At 54.8% G+C, this 20164-nt stretch overlaps 1 protein-coding gene across 2 annotated transcripts in view; it reads left to right on the top strand.

Moving 5' to 3' along the window:
- HTRA1 (HtrA serine peptidase 1) overlaps positions 1-20164 on the top strand; it is a 54628-nt gene continuing 34464 nt past the window's right edge. The window contains exon 1 of one of the 2 annotated variants that reach the window (XM_045068501.1): positions 1-570. In XM_045068501.1, coding sequence (XP_044924436.1) covers positions 93-570 — 478 coding nt within the window. In that variant the 5' untranslated portion in view covers positions 1-92. The remainder of the gene's footprint in view (positions 571-20164) is intronic. The other variant, XM_013055665.2, reaches the window with a different exon arrangement.

Here is a 20164-nt window from a genome sequence, read left to right as displayed (position 1 = left end):
CTCGCACCCGCTCCCCCTAGTCCCTCCCGCGCTCTCCCCGGCGCCGCTCTCCGGTCCTCGCCCAGCCCGCTGCCGCCGCCGTCGGAGCCGCCATGCAGCCCCCGCGCTCCTCGTGCCTCCCGCTGCTGCCGCTGCTGCTGCTCCTCGCGGCGCCCGCTCAGGCGCTGCCGTCCCGGCCGGGACGCTCGGCGCCTCCCGCCGCCGGGTGCCCGGAGCGCTGCGAGCCCGTGCGCTGCCCGCCGCCGCCGGATCACTGCGAAGGCGGCCGCGTCCGCGACGCGTGCGGCTGCTGCGAGGTGTGCGGCGCGCCCGAGGGGGCGGCGTGCGGCCTGCAGGAGGGCCCGTGCGGCGAGGGGCTGCAGTGCGTGGTGCCCTTCGGGGTGCCCGCCTCGGCCACGGTGCGGCGGCGCTCGCAGGCCGGCCTCTGCGTGTGCACCAGCAGCGAACCGGTGTGCGGCAGCGACGCCAACACCTACGCCAACCTGTGCCAGCTGCGCGCCGCCAGCCGCCGCTCCGAGAGGCTGCACCAGCCGCCGGTCATCGTCCTGCAGCGCGGCGCCTGCGGCCAAGGTACCCGCGCGCCCGAGCTCCCGGGTCTCGCCATCCCGCCTCGACGGGTCCCGACGGGGCGGCCGGGCGAGCCTAGGGGCGGCGAAGCGTCGCGGGGCGCTCAGGGCTCCCGCTCGCCGGGAAAGGGCGGGCACCGGCCCTCGGGGAGCAGCGTTCCGCGGGGGGTCCCCCTCGGAACCCAGCTTTGCGCCCAGCCAGGGGCTGGTTCCGCGCCCGGCGGGGCGCCCCGCGCGCTCTGCCCCGCGGCCCCCGGCCGGGATGGCGGGGCGTCCCGCCCGGTGCTGGCCTGGGGGTGCCCCGCGGGGCGCCCGAGCGCGCCACGGAGCGGGGACAAACGAGACGGCGTGTGCGCGGGAGTTGAGAGGGCCTGGAAAGGTGCTTTGTGCCGGAGGCGTTGGGACCACAAGGACTCATTTCGGTCGCTTTGCTTCCCTTTACTTCCCGGCGCCCCACCTCCGCCATCCCTCCCCGCGCCTCCGGAGTTAACCAGGCGTTCGTTTTCTTACGGACCCCGTGCGCGGAAACTTGAGGTAACTCGGTATTTGAAAGGAACGGCGTTGCCCGCGGCTCGGCGGTTCCCGCGATGGTCCCCGCGGGCCAGGCGCGGGGGGAGCCGCGCAGACTCCGCAGCGCTCTCGCTGCCTGCCCGCTTCCCGTGTTTGCAGCCAACCCTACAAAAACGAAAGTGGTTTTTGGGAATAAGCTGAACTGGACTCCGGAGGGCGGAATCTGAGGCAGCGGGTAGGAGGCGGGTTAGGGATGAAGACGTGAACCCCTTCTCCTCTTTCGCGTCTTTTCGGTATCGACAGGACCCGGCTTGGTAGGGGGGCGGCGGGGATGGGGCGAAGGGTGGAAATACTGTCTCTCTCGCGGTGCCTTCCAGGGGATGCTTCTGGTCTCCAGTCGGAGAGACCATGTGGAAAACCAGTACGGAGTTCAGCTGCGGCCTATCCAGCGGTGGAGGGACGGGCCAGCCTCGCTTGGCAGTGCTCTTGGCCGCTGCCTCCTGCTGCGGGGCCGTGCACGGAGAGGTAGAGACGGGGAACCCAGCGCCAGGAGCTGGTCTAGATTTTCGTAGTCAGAACAGGGTCCAGCATGACCAAGGAGAGCCTGGTACAGGTTGGCCCACACGGAGAGCAAGGTGCCAGCGCTGTGCAGGAGAAATTCCAGCAACACAGGAACAGGGAGCCGGGCTGCTGCCTTCAGGAAAGAGCCTAGATAGGCGGTGCAGGAGACTTATCTTGGAGAGAAATGATCCAAGGGGGAAGGAGGTATGGGTTGACAATGCACAGGTATGTGGGTGCACTCTGTGCCCCAGCCCTGGGGGACACACGTGTTACCCATGTGACTTCACTCGGCTTCACAGCCTCATGAGGACGGGGGCTTCTGCTATTATCCCCCTTCACAGTTAGGGGAACTGAGGTTCAGTGAATTGCCCAAGGCCACTCAGCTGGAACTGGAACCCAGACAGCCTTCTTCCCAGCCAGCCTTGTGCTCAACCCAAGGCTGAGGAGAAGAGGTCAGGCAGGGTAAAGGAAGTTTCCGGAGGGCCGGGAACAGTCTGGGCAAAGCCTGAGGCTTGCTTGGGAGCTGGCGAATAGATTGGTGTGGCTGGGGACATTTGGGGAGGGCAGCGAGAGTGACCCAGGCTGGTGGCACAGAGTCGCCGGCCCGAGGAGGCCAGCTGTGCTCTGATCTCAGAGGTTCTCGGACTGGGCAGCTCCAAGAAATCCCAGGGCAGGACTCACGCAGTGGCCGAGCGCAGAGCACACCAGGTGTGGCGTTTCGGCGCCCATGGTCATCTGGGTGTGAGGTGACTGCAGCGGGAGAACATATTGCATATTGTTGTCAAAAACGAGCCCGCTGTTACATGTGTGTCGTCTTGCTGCACCGGGTCCTGAGTAACTAACTGGCACCGTCTGGCTCCTAGTTTATTGCCCACGAGGTGGAGTCACTCTGTGAGCTTCGGACTTGGCAGAGGCATTCCTTGTCGCTGTGGGGAGAGACACAGGTCCTTGCCCATTAGCCATCAGGCCCACAGCAGGCCCCCAGAGAGCCAGCGAGGGGACAGCTGCGGGAGAGTGAGGAGCTGAGAGGAGAGACCGAGACAGAGGGGCAAGGCTGTTCTCACCCTTTCCTCTCTCTGCAAATATTTACTGAGCGCCGCAGGGTGTCAGACACCTTGTGTTTCTCTGTCTGCCTGGCCCCCAGGAGCCACATGATCGCTCCGTGGATAGCTGATGAATGACCAGAAACCAGAGACACGGGGCCAGCCCGACTTCCCTCCACGGAAGGCTTTGCTTTTGCCCCCTGGCCCCGCCCCCTCTCTCATCTCGCACTCCACCCTCCACTTCCCAGAGGTACCTCTGAGGGCCAGAGCCTGGGAGCCAAGACTTCATTCGGTCGCAGCCCAGCCCATGAGCAGGTCACTTGACGTCATTGTTAAATGAGGTGAATTGGCTGCCGGCTCTGGCAAGAGGGTTGGCAGGGATGCTGTTTGTGCTGGGGCGGACGCGGGGGGCCTGGAGCTGGAATGAGCCATGCAAGGATGTGCGGAAGGAGCTCCCGGGACAGGAGTAGGCTCCATCATGTCCAAGTTCCTAGGGGGGGGGGGAGTTGCCAGGGGCAGAGAGCGAGGGGAAGGGAGCAGGAAATTGGAAATGGCTGAGGACCAGAGGCCCTGGGCAGGTGAGCGGGTCTTTGTGGTCATGGTAGATCTTGGGATGGCGGAACATGCCACCATTTAAAAGAAAGCACTTTGGGGACGCCTGGGGGGCTCGGTCACCGTGGAGCGTCTGACTTTGGCTCAAGTCACGATCTCAGGGTCCTGGGATCGAGTCCTGCGTTGGGCTCTGCACTCAGCAGGTCGTCTGCTTCTCTCTCCCTCCCTCTGTCCCTCCCCACCACTTGTGTGCTCTTTGTCAAATAAGTAAATACAATCTTAAAAAAAAAAAAAGGATAAAAGAAAAGAAAGCACTTTCATCTGTACACCGTTTAATGAAAACTTCAGACAACCTCTCTTAAAAATGGTTCTGGAAATGAAGGCAGATCCTCTATTTCAGAAATCAGTGCTGTTGTCAGGGTTTGGACGGGCAAGGGTCCAATTACACTAGAGAACAAAGATCTCTCCTCTTCCACCATTAGCGGTTTGGATTAGTTTAAAGCAAAAAACTCTCTACTCTCAGGAAATAATAACAAAGAAAGGAATTGCAATGAATATAATAGTTTAAGAATAAAGGCCAACATGCGTTTAGTGCTTACTCCGTGCCAGGCATATGTTAACTCATTGGACACTCCTAGAATCATAGGAGGGGTGTTCTGGAATCTTCCCTGTGTCACAGCTGGGAGACAGAGTCACCGAGAAGTTCCTTGTCCAGGACTTGAACCCGTGTGTCTGGTCCAGGGCCCATTCATAATCACCATGCTGTGCTGTTGACAGAGAAGCTAAGGTTACACGCCAGCGTCCACTAAGCTGCAGCCCATAGCTGGAATAAACAGTGCTCCAGATGGCTGTGGCCTTGAGATGAAATGTAGGACACTTCCCAGCTCTCATTCCACAGGCACGGGAGTTGGAGGACACGGTTGCCCCCGGTTGCCGTTGGGGCAGCCCTTGCTGCAGAAAAGTAAAGGGAGCAGAAGGGACTGGAGTAAAGATGTTTCCAAACCAGAGTCCCAGGCCCCAAACGGCTTCTGGGGAGAGAAAGGCCCCTCTGGATTCCCAGGTATTACAAAAAATGGGCCAGGATGTCTAGCGCTGCAGACCTTTGCCAGAAGATGGACAAGAAGCTAGGAAAGAGGCTGAAAAAGACTTCCCAAAGCAGAAGGCTCCTCATTTCTGCTCCTAGTACCCCTGACAGGATGGCCCTCCCCACCCGAAACAGAGCCTAGACAAGCCGGGAGCTCTTCCCAATCCCGGTCCTGGTCCCCCTGTCTCCCTAACCCCCCACCACCACTCCCCGCCTGAAGAGCGAGGGCCTTTGAAGGGGGATCCTGGTGTGCATTCCCGGAGAAGGACCACTGGCTTCGTGGAGAAACTGTCCTTGCAACAGTTTACGAGGATTTGCGCTCTCTCGTTGGCTGTTTGCTTTTATTCTCTGTTGGTTTTGCTAAAGAGTTAAAATATTAAGATTTCATAAAATTAGTAAGAGTATCAAAAGCCAAGCATTGGAGTAGCATCATTCTGTCCAGAAGAACTGTAAATAGGTTGCGTTAGAGCCGAAAAGAACTGCCTTCAGCAGGCAGCTGTGGCGGGGACCATGTGGCCAGACGTCCGACAGCCTCCGGACCGCAAGGCTAGATTCTCAGTCCGTTTGGAGTTGTGTGATCCTGGACACCGTTTCGTGCCTTGGACTGAGAAATCAGACTTTCCATGAGCTTATATTTCAAGTGAATAAATAGCTCTGGTGAGGCTTAGTTTGAAGAAGAAATCAAGTTTGGCTCGTGGTTGAGGGCTCCTCGGAAAGCCAGCTGGAGGGAGGCAGCGGCAGCTGGTCAGTTCCCAGGCGGTTACCTGACCAGGTGACCCGCCCCCGACGTCTCAGGGCCTCGGAAATGAGGGGCTGGGGCCAGATGATCTCTGTGGTCCCTTCTAGCTGGAGTGGTCTGTGAGTTTAGAAAACTAGTCTGAAAATTGTGGTCATTTCATCCCCATTTTAAAGGCTGGGCTGAGTTCTTTTCTTAAACTATTGATGAGTAAAGCTGGGGTTGGCATAGGCCCATCTGGCGTGTGGCCCATCTTGGGCCTGGATCCCTAGTACTTCAGCTTTTTCTGGCTGTGGAAAACCCCTGGGTGACCACTGTGGTGGCAGGCCCGCCCCCCCAGACAGGAGCGCCCTCAAACCTGGTGCTTCTTGCTGCTTCCTGGGGGCTCTGAGGCTGAGGGGCACGGGTCCCTGGAGTGAGATCCCTCCTCGGTCATTTCATCTTTCCTTCCCACCTTCTCTGCCATAGGAGGGAAGGAAGGAAACAAGAAAGAAAAAGAGAAAGGAAGGAGGGAAGGAAGAAGGAAAGAAAAAGAAAACTGATAGTAGCCGAGAACCTGAGGAGTGGAGCTATTCTAAATGCTTTTGGCAAGACTCCCAGAGGCAGTAGGGAAGATGGTGTGACCCAGTGCTGCTGGGTGACGTGTGTCTAGAGCCACTGACAAACACCAGCTAGTACAATATGGCACAGGGCAGAGATGAGTGACAGAGACGGGGCGTGTCGCTCGCGGTAGTCAGAGCCCAGAGTTTAGCTCTTGGAATCAGTGACCTAAGTTCTAAGTGTACTCGGAGCCTTTATGGAACCCCTACTATGTACTCAGAAGGCCTGGATGTAGGGAGTCAGAGGGAATAAGGCCAGGCAGCCCATGGTTTTCAGGAGCTCGTCGTAGGTCACGCGATACCCGGCTGAAGGCGTCAGATCTCCATTTTCTAAGTGTGGGACTTCTTGAGTGCGACTTAATCTCCATAAGCCTCTGTTTCCCCATCAGTGAAATCATAATAAAAACACGAGGACTTACGTGCATTATCTCCTGGGGTTGTGGGAGGGGTGGAAACTCTTAGATGAAGGGTTTGGGGGTGTATGTGATGTATTGCTAGAACCCAGTCAGTATTAGCTGTCCTCATAGTAACTGCCATCACCACTGAGGCATCCAACCAGGCTTCGGCTCAGTGGGGGAAGTGCTAGAATGATCGTGCCCCCCTCCCCACCGGGAGTAGGGTTGGGGATGGGTTAGAGAAGGCCTGGCAGAGAAGGAAGGTTAGGTAACGGACGTGTGTCCTGCGGGCTGACTTAGAAGTTGCCAGTAAATATGTTTAGAGAGTTTCTCCAGGCCCAGGGACTCAGACACCACTTTGCCCGTCACTCCCTGAAACCCCTGGTCCTTGCTGAGATATCATTGACAAGTGTGTGACTTCCTAGAAAGAAGAGCTGGAACACCTGGGATTTAACAGATGTGAACCTGTTAACCCTCCGCCGGGTCTGTGATGCTCAGGGGATAGCAGTAGACAGCGTGGAGGCCCCCAGACCTTCTTGGATAATCCTTGGTTTGCTTTCCATGTTTTAGGAGCTCCTCCCATGGAAAGAATGGTCACATCTTAAGGGGGGAGAAAAGCCTAGGAGCCTATGGGTACCCTGTGATTTGAGATTCCTGGGACAAAATTGTCAACTAAGCACATTAAACAGCCCTCCATGGCCTCATGTGACAGCAGCTGGTCCCTTACCAGGGGCCAAGCCTGTCTCCTTGGGCTCAGGATGGTTTCGGGGTGCATATTGTTGTGGCTGGAATTTTTGATAAGTTTCAAACTTGAGTAAGTCCTGTCTAAATGAGTCAGAGCCTTGTGCAAGATTTTCAAGCCTCAGGAAACTTCTTTTTCATGAGTTATGCAATCAGATCTTGCAAAGAAGACGGTAGATCTGTGTGCATGTGTGTGATGAGCTGTTTTTTTGTTTTTTTGTTTTCCTTTCCTCGGGGTCTGGCGAGATGTGCAGTAGAGTTCCCTTTCACACAGTTTCGGGTGAGATTTCCCTGGCTCATCTAGCACTTGAGTCATCCCGCTCCCCATGGCTAGGAGAGCCCCATCTTTGGTGTCAGTATTCCGAGTGGCGTCCACCGCTTGTTGGGGATGGATGGACACAGAGAGCTCTGCCCGGCGGGGATGCCCAGGCAGGTGGCCGCCAAACGGATGGAGAGAAGAGAAGCCTCAGTGTCGAGCAGACGCATCTGCTTTTCTCTGGCAGAGCGAGCTAGCCAGGGTGGGGGGGACCCAGGGGAGGGCAGTATGACAGGCAGGGGGGTGGGGAACAGCTCCGGCAGAACAATGACCCGAACAGCTACGGCCACTAGGTGCTCTCCGGGAGGGGGCGCTGTGCTGCCCAAGTTAGGGCCTGCCTGGGTGACCACCCATGCTCAGGGCACATGCTGGACACACCCGGGGAGGGAGGGGTCTGTCCTTGCGGCCTGGCTGAGTGGCGGTCCACTCCCCAGCAGGGGACTGTAACCATCCAAGGCCAGCCGGGAGGGATGAGGCAGCACCGGGATTGGGCCCCGGGCCTGCCGCACTCCCAAACCATGGCTTGAGACTTCTCTGTGTCGAGTGTTATTTGGAAGCATGTGACTTAATCTCTAAGTATTTGGGGGGTTTCCAGCGATCTTTCTGTTATTGATTTCTAGTTCAGTTCCACTGTGGCCTGAGAACATACTTCGCATGATTTGTGTTCTTTTAAGTTTGTTAGGGTGTGTGTTCTGGTCTGGAATGTGGTCTGCCTTGGTGAGTGTTCCCTGTGAACAGCAGGATCTTCTGCTGTTGTTGGGTGGGGTGTTCTGCGAATGCCAGTTAGGTCTGGCAGACTGATCATGTTGCTCAGGTCAACTCCGGCCTTACTCATTCTCCACTTGCTTGGTCTGTCAGTTCCCGAAAGAGGGGCGTTGACGTCTCCTGAGTCTATTCTGAAACCCTGATCTGCTATCTCCTCTATGACCTGCCAGTGTCCTAGGAAACACACGTTCTAGACCCCCCTCGGAACTTTTGGGGGAGTTACTAACTCCCTTCAGCCTCAGTTTCCTTATCTATGATGTGGGGGTAAGGATGCCGCCTCGGAGACCTCAGAGGAACACTGTGAGGGTCAGGCTGGGAAGGTGTTTTGTCACCTGGAAGTCCTGGCGCATCGGAGCTGAAAGGAGTTAGGACCTCTGACTGGCAATTCCAGACTCTTTGGAACTCCTGGTAGAACGAGCACCAAGCAGTGGAGCCAGAAGGATGGAAAAAGTCATAGGCTTCCTGAGTGTCAAGACCCAGGTCTTGGGGGCACCTGGGTAGCTCAGTCGGTCAAGCATCTGCCTTCGGTTCAGGTTGTGATCTCAGGGTCCTGGGATGGAGCCCCGTGTCGAGCTCCCTGCTCAACCGGGAGTCTCCTTCTCCCTCTCCCTCTGCCCCTGGCTCAGGTATGTGTGCTTTCTCTCCCCACCAATCGTAGTCTCCCAGATAAATACATAAAATCGGAAAAAAAAAAAAAAAAAGACACAGGTCTCTTCAGGGCATGTTATCCCACTGAGACACCATAGCTCTTGGCCAAGGTCACTGAATTGTTTGCAAGCACTGATCCTCTATTTCAGAAGGCCAAAGGCAAGAGTCCGCTACCATCAGCTCCAAAGGAAGGGCACTTTGGTTCAAAATGCCAGGACCCCAACTATTATTGTAGGGCACACCACCGTCTCTTGTGTCTTTAGGGACCCCGTGGTCTGCGTTCTATTTCCTCAGCCTGAGTTTCTTTTGAACAACTGCTGGTCAAGGAATGGCCCGAGTTGAGGTTCCTTAGTCCCAGCTGGGAACTTCTTGACTCTCTTGACATTTTGGCCTTGAAAAATATAGCCGCACATGGCTCCGCCCTTATTGGAAAAACCCAGTAGGAGAAATCTGATAACAGAAGGTACAGGAGGAAGGTCAAGCATGTGAGATCATCTAGAAAAGACCCACATGCTCTGATTCCTTTCTGCACATGGGGTCACACAGTACGCTCATACACAGCCTGTGCCCTTGGGGTCCCCATCACTGGCCAACCCGATAATTCTTCATCTTCTGAAAAATATCAGTGTGCCTCAGCAACGGTCTCTGACTACAGCAACTTCCATTTGCTTGTTTTCGGGGGTCCTATGGACAAGGACGATGCCTTCGCTGCAGTGACGCTGGTGGCTGGCCATACTCACCCACGGACTGGTGGAGAGGACCAGATCCCAGAATAGGAAACCCGCTGGTGGCTGGCCATACTCACCCACGGACTGGTGGAGAGGACCAAATCCCAGAACAGGAAACCTGGGTGTGGAAGGTCCTGGCAGGTCCTGCAGCCCAACCCTTCACTTTACAGATGGGGAAACGGAGTCACCCAAAGGGAGCATGCCTCTCACAACGAGCCCCACCCATCAGCAGGGGAGCCCATGGAGACTCTGTGCTGAGGCCCAAGGAAGAGCCCCTGAGGCCTTCCCGCCTCGGCCACACCTTCCTGCTGGAGCAGGCGGGATCGATGGGAGGGCACGGATGAGAAAAATCTAGACGGGAGGTCACGGATGAGAAAAATCTAGACGATTTTTCTATGAGGCTGAGGAACGATGGGTACTTTTGCTTAGTCTCCCGGAATGAGGCTCAAGGAAACGTCCCCCTCTCCTGCCCGCCGACAAGCAGTCTCCTTGGGTTGGAAGATGACCCAAAATCTATCCATGTAATGACTGATTTCCCCTTTCAAGAGTTCCGAGCACATATTATTAATGTCCTTGAACCGTAATTACAGTGCTCTTGCTGACGGGGAAAAAAGAGTACAAATATCCTGGTGGACATGCCAGATAGGTCAGGGCTGAGGTGCTTCCGTGCCTTTTAAGCTGTGGTTAGATTTTCTTTGAGATGAATATACCAAGCTTCCCTTCTCTTGCCATAAACGCTCTTTTTAGTTTCTTTTACCATCCTGTGTAGATACCTTGGGAAATGCATTCATACTTTTGATGGCATATTTTACTGTATCAGTTTCTTAAGGTTGCAAATACAGTTTAATTACATCAGAAATAACGAAAAACAGAAAAAGAGCCACAATTCCGGCAGCTTCATCGTCTCCGTCCTGAGCATCACCAGCGTCTGGTAGACCAGTCCCGGCCTCGTGTCCATTGATCTATGGCTGCCGCTGCCAGTGACACTGGAATGAACCTTTCCGTGTTCATCGTTACTTCTGTATCTGGGGTTATTCCCTTGAGTAGATTTTAAGAAGTATGACGACTGGGGCGCCTGGGTGGTTCAGTGTGTTAGAGCCTCTGTCTTCAGCTCAGGTCATGATCTCAGGGTCCTGGGATCGAGCCCCACATTGGGCTCTCTGCTCAGCAGGGAGCCTGCTTCTCCCTCTCTCCCTGCCTGCCTCTCTGCCTACTTGTGATGTCTGTCAAATAAATAAATAAAATCTTAAAAAAAAATAAAGAAGTATGATGACTGGATGGACGGATATGGATTTTTGATGCCCCTTGGTGTATGTTGCCAGGTTGTTTTCCAAGAGGATTTTACCCGTATTTGTTGCCATCAGCTATATAATTATCAGTCTCTTAAGTCACTGATAGTTGAGGCAGGCAAAAATAAATTTCCCTGAGAGAAATCCTTCAAGACAAATAGAAAGGAAAGTATAAAAGGAATCATCCTGCTTAGTGAGTTAATTACCTGGTTGATCTTTATTCTCAGGTAGATGCTTTTTTTCTTTTTTAAGGTTTTTATCTATTTATTTGAGAGAGAGGGGCTGGGGAACGAACAATGGACAGGGTCGGAGGAAGAAGGAGAGAGAAGTAGACTCCCTAATGTGTTTAGTGAGGAGCCAGGACCAGCCAGGGGATGGGAAGGTCCGACGTCACAAGCCAGACTATGACTGAGAACATGAGTGATTGGATGGACACGCAGCCCAGGCCTTTCCACACTGAGCCTCCCGGATACCAAGGCTCCCCAGGATGTAGGAGGAGACCAGAATGCTTTTGTTTGTTTTGAAAAGCGAAGAATATGTTTATTCGACTTTTTTGTACTCATGGACAGAACTATAACATAAACCACATAGATAAAATCCAACTTTCTAGTAGTCACATTAAAAGAGTAAAAAAGGAACAAGTGACATTTTTTCTTTTTTTATTGCAAGTTCTATTGAGACATAATTCACATACCATAAAATTCACCCTCTGAAAGTGTATGGTTCACAGTTTCCCTATATTCACGGAGGGGTGTAGCTATCACCACGATCTAATTCTGGAACATTTTCATCCCTCCCCAAAGAAACCCAGTACCCATTAGCACGTACCCCATACATCCCCCCCTGCCCAGCCCTGGGCACCCACTAATCTGCTTTCCCTCCCTGTGGATTTGCCTGTTCTGGACATCTTATGTTAACGGAGTCACACAATATGTGGTTTTTGGTGGCTGGTTTGTTTCACTTAGCGTGTTGTTTTCAAGGTCCATTCATGTGGCGTTCCTGAGCATTCCGTTTTATGACTGCCTCATGTTCTGTTGTCCCGACAGGGGAAGGCCAGACTTTTTATTGTATCTCCTCTTCCTGACGGCAGATTCTAATCCCAGCCGGGAAGGTCACGTTGAAAAGTCTGAACTCAGGCAGCGGCCCTGGCTTGTTCTGTCGGAAGAAACCCGAGCATGGGACACGGGAAGCCAGTGTTGAAAGCAGGAATATTCTATATGGCTGGAATTAATATGCTAAAAGGAAAAGATCAGGGAATGCGTTTTTCAGGTTTATTAGATCATATACCTTTTTTGGGAGCTGGAAAGGATGTCGGAAATGGTGTGGCCTAGCCCCTCATCATCTCAGCGCTGAGGTAACGGGGGCCCGGAGAGAGGAAGCGGCTTGTCTGGGGGGTCTCAGGGCCCACGTCTCACGTCTTTCTCGAGCCAAAGATTCCTTCTGGCTTCTGTCAGTTTTACAAGTTACCTTCATTCTCCTCCTCGGATCCGGAGGGTCGCGCTCATCACGAATGGGTGTGGGGCACGTCTCAGGAGGACCTGTCCCCTTCCTGGATGGGCGTGGGGGGGGCGGTGGTTCTCTGGTCACATCCCTCCCTGTCCCTTCCTGTTCCTCCAACCAATCCCAGCCACCCCCCTCCCCACCCCTCCCCCCGCCACCGGGGGGGCTGTGGGAAGGGACCCAGGACAGCCGAGGAGGGTGTCTCCCAGTCTCCCAGGCCCCTTGAGCAACTCAACCATCTCCTCCCAGCCTGCGGCTTACGGAGCCTGAACCTTCCCGGCCCCTCCAGACATCACAACCAGGAGCAGTGGGAGCAGGAAGAGAACCCAGATGAGAAATCTGGGAAGGTCCAGACCGGAGCCAGATGCTTATCAAGGGGAACGCTAATAGTGTTTTTGTGAACGGAGCAGTTAGCTGTTTCCCTGATGGTAATAAAAGACACACATACTGGGCATTCAGGAGACTTCGGGAAAAGGAAAAATTGTGTGAGGGAATGGATTGGAGACTTTTTTTCCTAATACATACAATAGGTCAGGAAAGAATGTCCAAGGCAACAATACTGACCAAACCCAGGCCCTCACTGTGGTGTGCAAGGAAGGACTTTATCTGGGAGGCGGCGGCGGGAGGCAATGAAACTGCAAAGTGATTAGCAATGACAGGCACCATTAAACATAGACACATTGTTCTGGAAAAGGCACATTTTACCATTGAAGCTGAGCCATGCTTGTGGCTGAATTTGTAGGGCTTTGCAGCCAACTGGCCGGGCGTCCCCGAAAGCCAGCAGGGGGTCGGGAGAGACCTGTCGCAGCCTTGTTTGGGTCAGAGTCAGGGTTTGTGCTCCTTCGTTTCACCTGCCCTGGTCTTTCCAGCACCATCTGCTGCGGCCTCGGCCTGGCCTTGGCGGACGGCTCGGCGCTCAGGGCACCGTGGACACGGGGGACGGATTCGCAGGCTGAGGTCTGGCGTCAGACGAGCTTTTCCCACTCTCAGCCGTCTGGGAGCCTGCTCCGGAAAGAGAGGGGCTGCCAGCGCTCAGAAGTGCCAGTGTGGGCTGGAAATCGAGGCCAGGCTCCCGGGCTCCGCCTCCTCTTCCTCCTTTATTCACGATGAGGCGAGAAATAGGTCACACAGAGCCCTCCTGAATTTTCTTTCTTTATTTCTGTGCAGAAGACAGAGAGTCTGGGAGTCCCTCCTCCAATTTCGAATCTTAAAAAAAAAAGATAAAGGAACAGTTGCTACTTGTGAATTCAGTTTATTTTAACAAGAAAAGGTCCAAGAGCCTTTGGCCTTGGGAAGTCTGACTCCCCGACGGTGTCTTCCGTTTTCTCCTCCTGCCTTCGATTTGCTGCCTGGTGCTCCCGTTGGTGCACTTGATGCACGGGATTTTCAGGTTTATTCTAGAACTCAGCCTGTTGCCTTTGCCACAGCCAAGTGATGCCTCTCTGTCCCTCCTGTGCCTTTTCTCTGCAAGGTTCAGAGAAACCTCATTGCACGGGGCCCCCCGGGGCCCTGGAATTTGCAGCCACAGCACTGATTAGAATGGGGGTCTGGTTTCCCGGAATGTGCAAAGTCTCGCTTCTGTTTCGGCTGCCTCCACAGCCAGACCAGCGCTGGGCCAGCCCCTGGGTTGGAGCCGTGACTGACAAGTGTCCTTGGAATGGGACTGCGTGGGACAGACGGAATGCAGCCCCTCAAACTGAAAACATGGAGAAAGTGGGGCATCTTTGCTGCTTTCACAGGGTTCTGCTTCTCCCCGCCGCCCCGCAGGCAACCACTCTTGCAGACTCAAGGCCTCAGCCCCTTTGCACGTCATGACCCCTTACCCATTAGGAACCTGTTTAAATGGATTTCTCTGCTGACCCTTAGGGAGAAAGTCATGAAAGTTCTCCGTTAGAGGAGGAAGCATTCTGTTTTCCTGCCGTCTGGCTCATGCCTGCCTCTCTTTCTACCTGCCTTGGATGCCCTGCCCCCGCCCCTCTCACGGTCATTCTCAAATTCATCATGCAACCTCACAAAGAGAGCTTTTCTTGGTGAAAAACCATCCCCCTCGCCCTCCCTGAATGTGGACCGGCTTCCCTCCCAGCTGCACGGTGTCAGGTTAGTTAACTGCCTGCTTCTTGTTCCCTTCCCCACGCACCTGCACAGGTGGGACCGGTGTCCTGCTCCGGCTTCGGGTGCCTGTGCCTGCAGAGTTGTGGAGCCCAGCTCCAGTTCTGACATCAAAAGGTCTGAGGTGGGGCTCCTGGGTGGCTCAGTGGGTTAAGCCGCTGCCTTCGGCTCAGGTCATGATCTCGGGGTCCTGGGATCGAGTCCCGAGTCGGGCTCTCTGCTCAGCAGGGAGTCTGTTTCTCTCTCTCTCTCTGCCTGCCTCTTTGTCTATGTCTACTTGTGATCTCTCTGTCAAATAAATAAATAAATCTTAAAAAAAAAAAAAAAGGCCTGAGGTGGCAAGCAGGGCTGGGGAAACCCGTTACTGTGCGAAAGCATGCTGTTCTTGCCGTCATAGCTATGGGCCAGGGTGGGCGCTCCCTATTTGTTGGCCTCGGCCTCCCGCCCTCGCATTCTCTGATTTGTCTCTCTGCTGTTGCACCCCCAGAAGTGTGGGGACCTTGGGTTCAGGACAGTGCCGTGCTGGGAAAGTAGGAGGAGCATCGGAGTGCAAAGCATTGGACCCAGCCCCTCTCCCCCTGCGGGGCTCCCTTGGCTTCTCTGTGAAGGTGCCAGACTGAGCAGAACAGGGCAGGTGGGAGAGCAGGTCATGGGCTGGGGGTGTCAGTTTCTCTTGGAGATCACCCCTGGATTTGGGCCCAAATCTACTTACCCAGCAAGTAGCCTGTTGGTAGTTATTTTTAATTTGGCCATGCTAGGGACAAGGAAATGTTAGATGTGCCCCTTGGACCATCTAATGATGAGAAAGAGGACGGCCTCCAGTACGCACCCCTGTGGACATACGTTCCGGGGTCTCAGTGGCCTGTGCCCTGAACTGAAGCTGGTACTTGGAGCTCCAGAAGCAGGACCTCACATGGGGGGCTCAGGTTCCGGGTGTGGGGTCCGTGTGCAGGTGGCTGATGACTGCTCAGGAGTGTGTCCCAGACCCCTCAAGCAAGTGAGCCCTTCTGAAAGACTAAATACTTTAGGACACCCCCTTGGGACATGCTGTGGTTGTTTCTTTGGTTATAGTTTCTGAGTCAGGGGGAGCCCGGCTGGCTGTGCTTCTGCCGGCAGTCTGGGGAAAGCTTTTGGGCTGGACCTTGAGTCTAGAGCAGTGGTCCAAGCTGGCATCTCAGGGATGGTTATCTCTCCCCGTCACCACAGGGGAGGGGGTGGTGGGCTCCTGGCCCTGCAGGTGAAAACGGGGACATTTTGTCCATTGGCCTTCATGTCCAAATTCTGTGCACTGCATTTTGTGCCTTTGCCTTTGAAGGGATCTTATTTCTTTTGTCACTTGTGCCCATGCGACAGAAGGAAGAGGCGGCTGGAATGGCAGCATGGGGGCCGGGGCGAGAGCAGGCCGAGTTGTCCCCAGCCGCCCTCCTGTGGTCCCATGGCCAGCAGGCCCTGGCTGACTCTGGCCTTTTTGGCTGAGTTTCTTCCTTCATGTTTCTTGTCCTTCTCCCCGCATCCTGCCGACTGTGGGAACTGGGCTGTGCTATGATTTGTAGGCCCGAAAAGGGCCCAGAGCTTCAGGGGCACTTAAAGTTGTAGCAATTAGGTGAAACATTACAAGTGATGTCTTTCTTTTTCTTTGAGAGTTGGTGGGGTGGGGGATCTGGGAAGCCACCCAATCGAGCCTCCTTATTTTAAAGTTGAGAAACCTTCAGCCCAAGGGGCTTGCGAGGTCACGTGCCTCCTGCATGTGTGAGCAGTGCCCGAGCTTTGGACCATGGAGGGCGGGGTAGGGGGTGGGGTGGAGTGTCCGTGGAGTGTCCGTGGAGTGTCCGTCAGCTCCTGAAGACTGCCTGCGGGCTCCTGGGCTTGGCCGGATTCAGCATCCCGGTCAGCAGCACGTGCTGCCTTCCAGTACTTCATCCGCCCCTCGGGTTTTAAATCAAATGAAATTGAAACGCAGGTGTGCAGTCCGTGTAGTCCGTGCTCAGAAGGACCCCATACCTGGGCTAATGCTCTGCTGTCACCCTCTTGGATTTCTCAGTACTCTGGAACAAGGAGCCCCTGCGTTTTTGTTTTGCACGGGGCCCTGCAAATCATCTCTCCCGTCCTGAACAGCGCATTAAAATGCCAGTGATTTGATCAATCTGCTCTTGCAACTGATTTAAATTTTGGGAACATGCCGTACCCTGTGAATAAAGGGGGATTCATTTCTTTTCCCTCGAAGACACTGTGTTCTGTTTTCCAAATTAGCTCTACTTCTCGATTCTGTTGAGAAACTGGAAGGCACGATTGTTCTTGTTGGAAGCCAAGGTTGGATTGTGAATCTTGAGTTCCGGCCCTGAGCTCTCAGGCATGGAAGTGGGAGGCATTTTCCTACAGCTGCGGGGGCTGCAGGGGGCTGGGCGGCAGAGGGAAGGACCTGGAGGGGAGGCTCCGGCTGCAGAGTGGAGGGGTAGCCTCCCACCTGTGCCACTTACCGGCTCCGAGGACACGAGTCACATGTTCCACTCCTCTGCCTTACTTCTCTGATTCTTCCATTTTTCCATCTTTCTGTAGACTGGGCATAAGATCCTCCTTCAGGCTGCAGGAATAACTAGAGGTAATGTTTACGGAGTGCCTGGCGTTGGGCTTGACACATAGTAGATGCTCAATAAATGAGTAAGATTATGGTTTTATTATTTGATTGCCAACATTGCGGGTTGGGTAGGAATTGGCGAGCTGTCTGGGAGAACGAGGATCCAGGCAGGAAGACAAACAGGGTGAGTGCAGGCAGGTCGGGTGGTGCGTGGTGTCTTGGAGGCCAGTGAGAAGTTTGAGGCAATGGAGAGTGTACATCAAGAAGTCATGGGACAGAGAGTTGGGGAATCAGAGCCCCCTCTGGAGGAGGGAGCTGTGCCCATGTGATGGAGACCAGCCTGGGGGTCCTGAATAAGTTCATGCACCCCAGGTCATAACTGTCGTTTTGGGGAGACACCTGAAAATGGGTCAGGTGTGCCTGAATTAGAATGCTGAAATGGGATTCTGAGAGGCCTGAGAAGTGTGGGCAGAGGCCCTCGGAGGCCTTGAAATGCACCTGGACAGTGGCACACCTTGTGAGAGCGGGGAGGTGATCATGGCCTTGAGCGCAGGCTTTGTGTGCGTTCTCTCCCTTAGGACCTGGCACGGCCTGGAGGAGGTGGTATTATTTCCATCTTGCAGAACAGGAGACTGAGGCTCAGACAGGGTCACTGTGTGAAGTAACACGGCTGTGAAGGGGCAGAATCAGGATCTGAGGCCCAGTCTGGCTCAGGCGTCATCCTGGCACCAATGGGAGCCTTGGGACCTTTCCCAGCCTCGCTGACCCTGCTAGGAATCTACTGGGGTTGGAGCTCTGCCTGGCATTCCATCCATCCCTGACACTCCAAGTGTCAGATGGGGGGGGGGGGGGGGGTGTGTCTGGAGAAGGCAGGATGGAGCCCAGAACAGGGACAAGGTGTCCAGGATCCATTGCTAGGATTCCTGGAGCCAGGTCTGAGGCAGCTGCCCCCAGCCGGGGCGGCCCTGGGGTTCTCCTGCGACTGCCAGAGAGGGCCTGGAGGGCTCCCTTGGTCCTTCTAAAGCGGATGCTTCCCATGCTGGCCATGCTCTCTGGTCGGTGACTGAGAGTCCTGGCGGCCGAGGCAGTGCACCCTGTAAGTGTAGGTCAGGGGTCCCCCCACCCCCTTACATTGCCAGCTGTCATGAGCTCCAGAGGGCCTGAGACCTGGGAACCTGTGGGACTCAGGCCTGCTACTTGGGTAGGGTTGGCACTCCTGCCTTTCTGTTGGCAGGTCTGGGTTTTATGGGGTCTGAAAGGCATACAGTTTGGGGGACCCTCTTTAGAAAAAATTCCAAACTATAAATATAACATTAGGCATGGACATGATCTTTATTTAGATTGAAAAAACAAACTGCCCTAAATTACAAGTTTTTCAAAATAAGAAAATCCTACAGACTCCAAAAACCCAGAAAAATGTCATGATGTTGTCATTAAATGCCAAACATACCTTCACCTTTAAAACATCTTCCCTCCCGGGGCACCTGGGGGGCTCAGAAGATTAAGCATCTGCCTTTGGCTCAGGTCAGCCCCATATCAGTCTCCTTGTTCAGCGGGGAGCCTGCTTCTCCCTCTGTCTCTGCTGCTGCTCCCCCTGCTTATACTCTCTCTCTCCTTGTCAAATCCTTTGCCACAGCCAAGTGATGCCTCTCTGTCCCTCCTGTGCCTTTTCTCTGCAAGGTTCAGAGAAACCTCATTGCACGGGGCCCCCCGGGGCCCTGGAATTTGCAGCCACAGCACTGATTAGAATGGGGGTCTGGTTTCCCGGAATGTGCAAAGTCTCGCTTCTGTTTCGGCTGCCTCCACAGCCAGACCAGCGCTGGGCCAGCCCCTGGGTTGGAGCCGTGACTGACAAGTGTCCTTGGAATGGGACTGCGTGGGACAGACGGAATGCAGCCCCTCAAACTGAAAACATGGAGAAAGTGGGGCATCTTTGCTGCTTTCACAGGGTTCTGCTTCTCCCCGCCGCCCCGCAGGCAACCACTCTTGCAGACTCAAGGCCTCAGCCCCTTTGCACGTCATGACCCCTTACCCATTAGGAACCTGTTTAAATGGATTTCTCTGCTGACCCTTAGGGAGAAAGTCATGAAAGTTCTCCGTTAGAGGAGGAAGCATTCTGTTTTCCTGCCGTCTGGCTCATGCCTGCCTCTCTTTCTACCTGCCTTGGATGCCCTGCCCCCGCCCCTCTCACGGTCATTCTCAAATTCATCATGCAACCTCACAAAGAGAGCTTTTCTTGGTGAAAAACCATCCCCCTCGCCCTCCCTGAATGTGGACCGGCTTCCCTCCCAGCTGCACGGTGTCAGGTTAGTTAACTGCCTGCTTCTTGTTCCCTTCCCCACGCACCTGCACAGGTGGGACCGGTGTCCTGCTCCGGCTTCGGGTGCCTGTGCCTGCAGAGTTGTGGAGCCCAGCTCCAGTTCTGACATCAAAAGGTCTGAGGTGGGGCTCCTGGGTGGCTCAGTGGGTTAAGCCGCTGCCTTCGGCTCAGGTCATGATCTCGGGGTCCTGGGATCGAGTCCCGAGTCGGGCTCTCTGCTCAGCAGGGAGTCTGTTTCTCTCTCTCTCTCTGCCTGCCTCTTTGTCTATGTCTACTTGTGATCTCTCTGTCAAATAAATAAATAAATCTTAAAAAAAAAAAAAAAGGCCTGAGGTGGCAAGCAGGGCTGGGGAAACCCGTTACTGTGCGAAAGCATGCTGTTCTTGCCGTCATAGCTATGGGCCAGGGTGGGCGCTCCCTATTTGTTGGCCTCGGCCTCCCGCCCTCGCATTCTCTGATTTGTCTCTCTGCTGTTGCACCCCCAGAAGTGTGGGGACCTTGGGTTCAGGACAGTGCCGTGCTGGGAAAGTAGGAGGAGCATCGGAGTGCAAAGCATTGGACCCAGCCCCTCTCCCCCTGCGGGGCTCCCTTGGCTTCTCTGTGAAGGTGCCAGACTGAGCAGAACAGGGCAGGTGGGAGAGCAGGTCATGGGCTGGGGGTGTCAGTTTCTCTTGGAGATCACCCCTGGATTTGGGCCCAAATCTACTTACCCAGCAAGTAGCCTGTTGGTAGTTATTTTTAATTTGGCCATGCTAGGGACAAGGAAATGTTAGATGTGCCCCTTGGACCATCTAATGATGAGAAAGAGGACGGCCTCCAGTACGCACCCCTGTGGACATACGTTCCGGGGTCTCAGTGGCCTGTGCCCTGAACTGAAGCTGGTACTTGGAGCTCCAGAAGCAGGACCTCACATGGGGGGCTCAGGTTCCGGGTGTGGGGTCCGTGTGCAGGTGGCTGATGACTGCTCAGGAGTGTGTCCCAGACCCCTCAAGCAAGTGAGCCCTTCTGAAAGACTAAATACTTTAGGACACCCCGCTTGGGACATGCTGTGGTTGTTTCTTTGGTTATAGTTTCTGAGTCAGGGGGAGCCCGGCTGGCTGTGCTTCTGCCGGCAGTCTGGGGAAAGC

The sequence above is a fragment of the Mustela putorius genome, unplaced genomic scaffold, assembly GCF_011764305.1.
Source record: "Mustela putorius furo isolate JIRA1106 unplaced genomic scaffold, ASM1176430v1.1 tig00003909_pilon_pilon_pilon, whole genome shotgun sequence".
NCBI lineage: Eukaryota > Metazoa > Chordata > Mammalia > Carnivora > Mustelidae > Mustela > Mustela putorius.
This window is presented reverse-complemented; position numbering and strand designations above follow the sequence as displayed.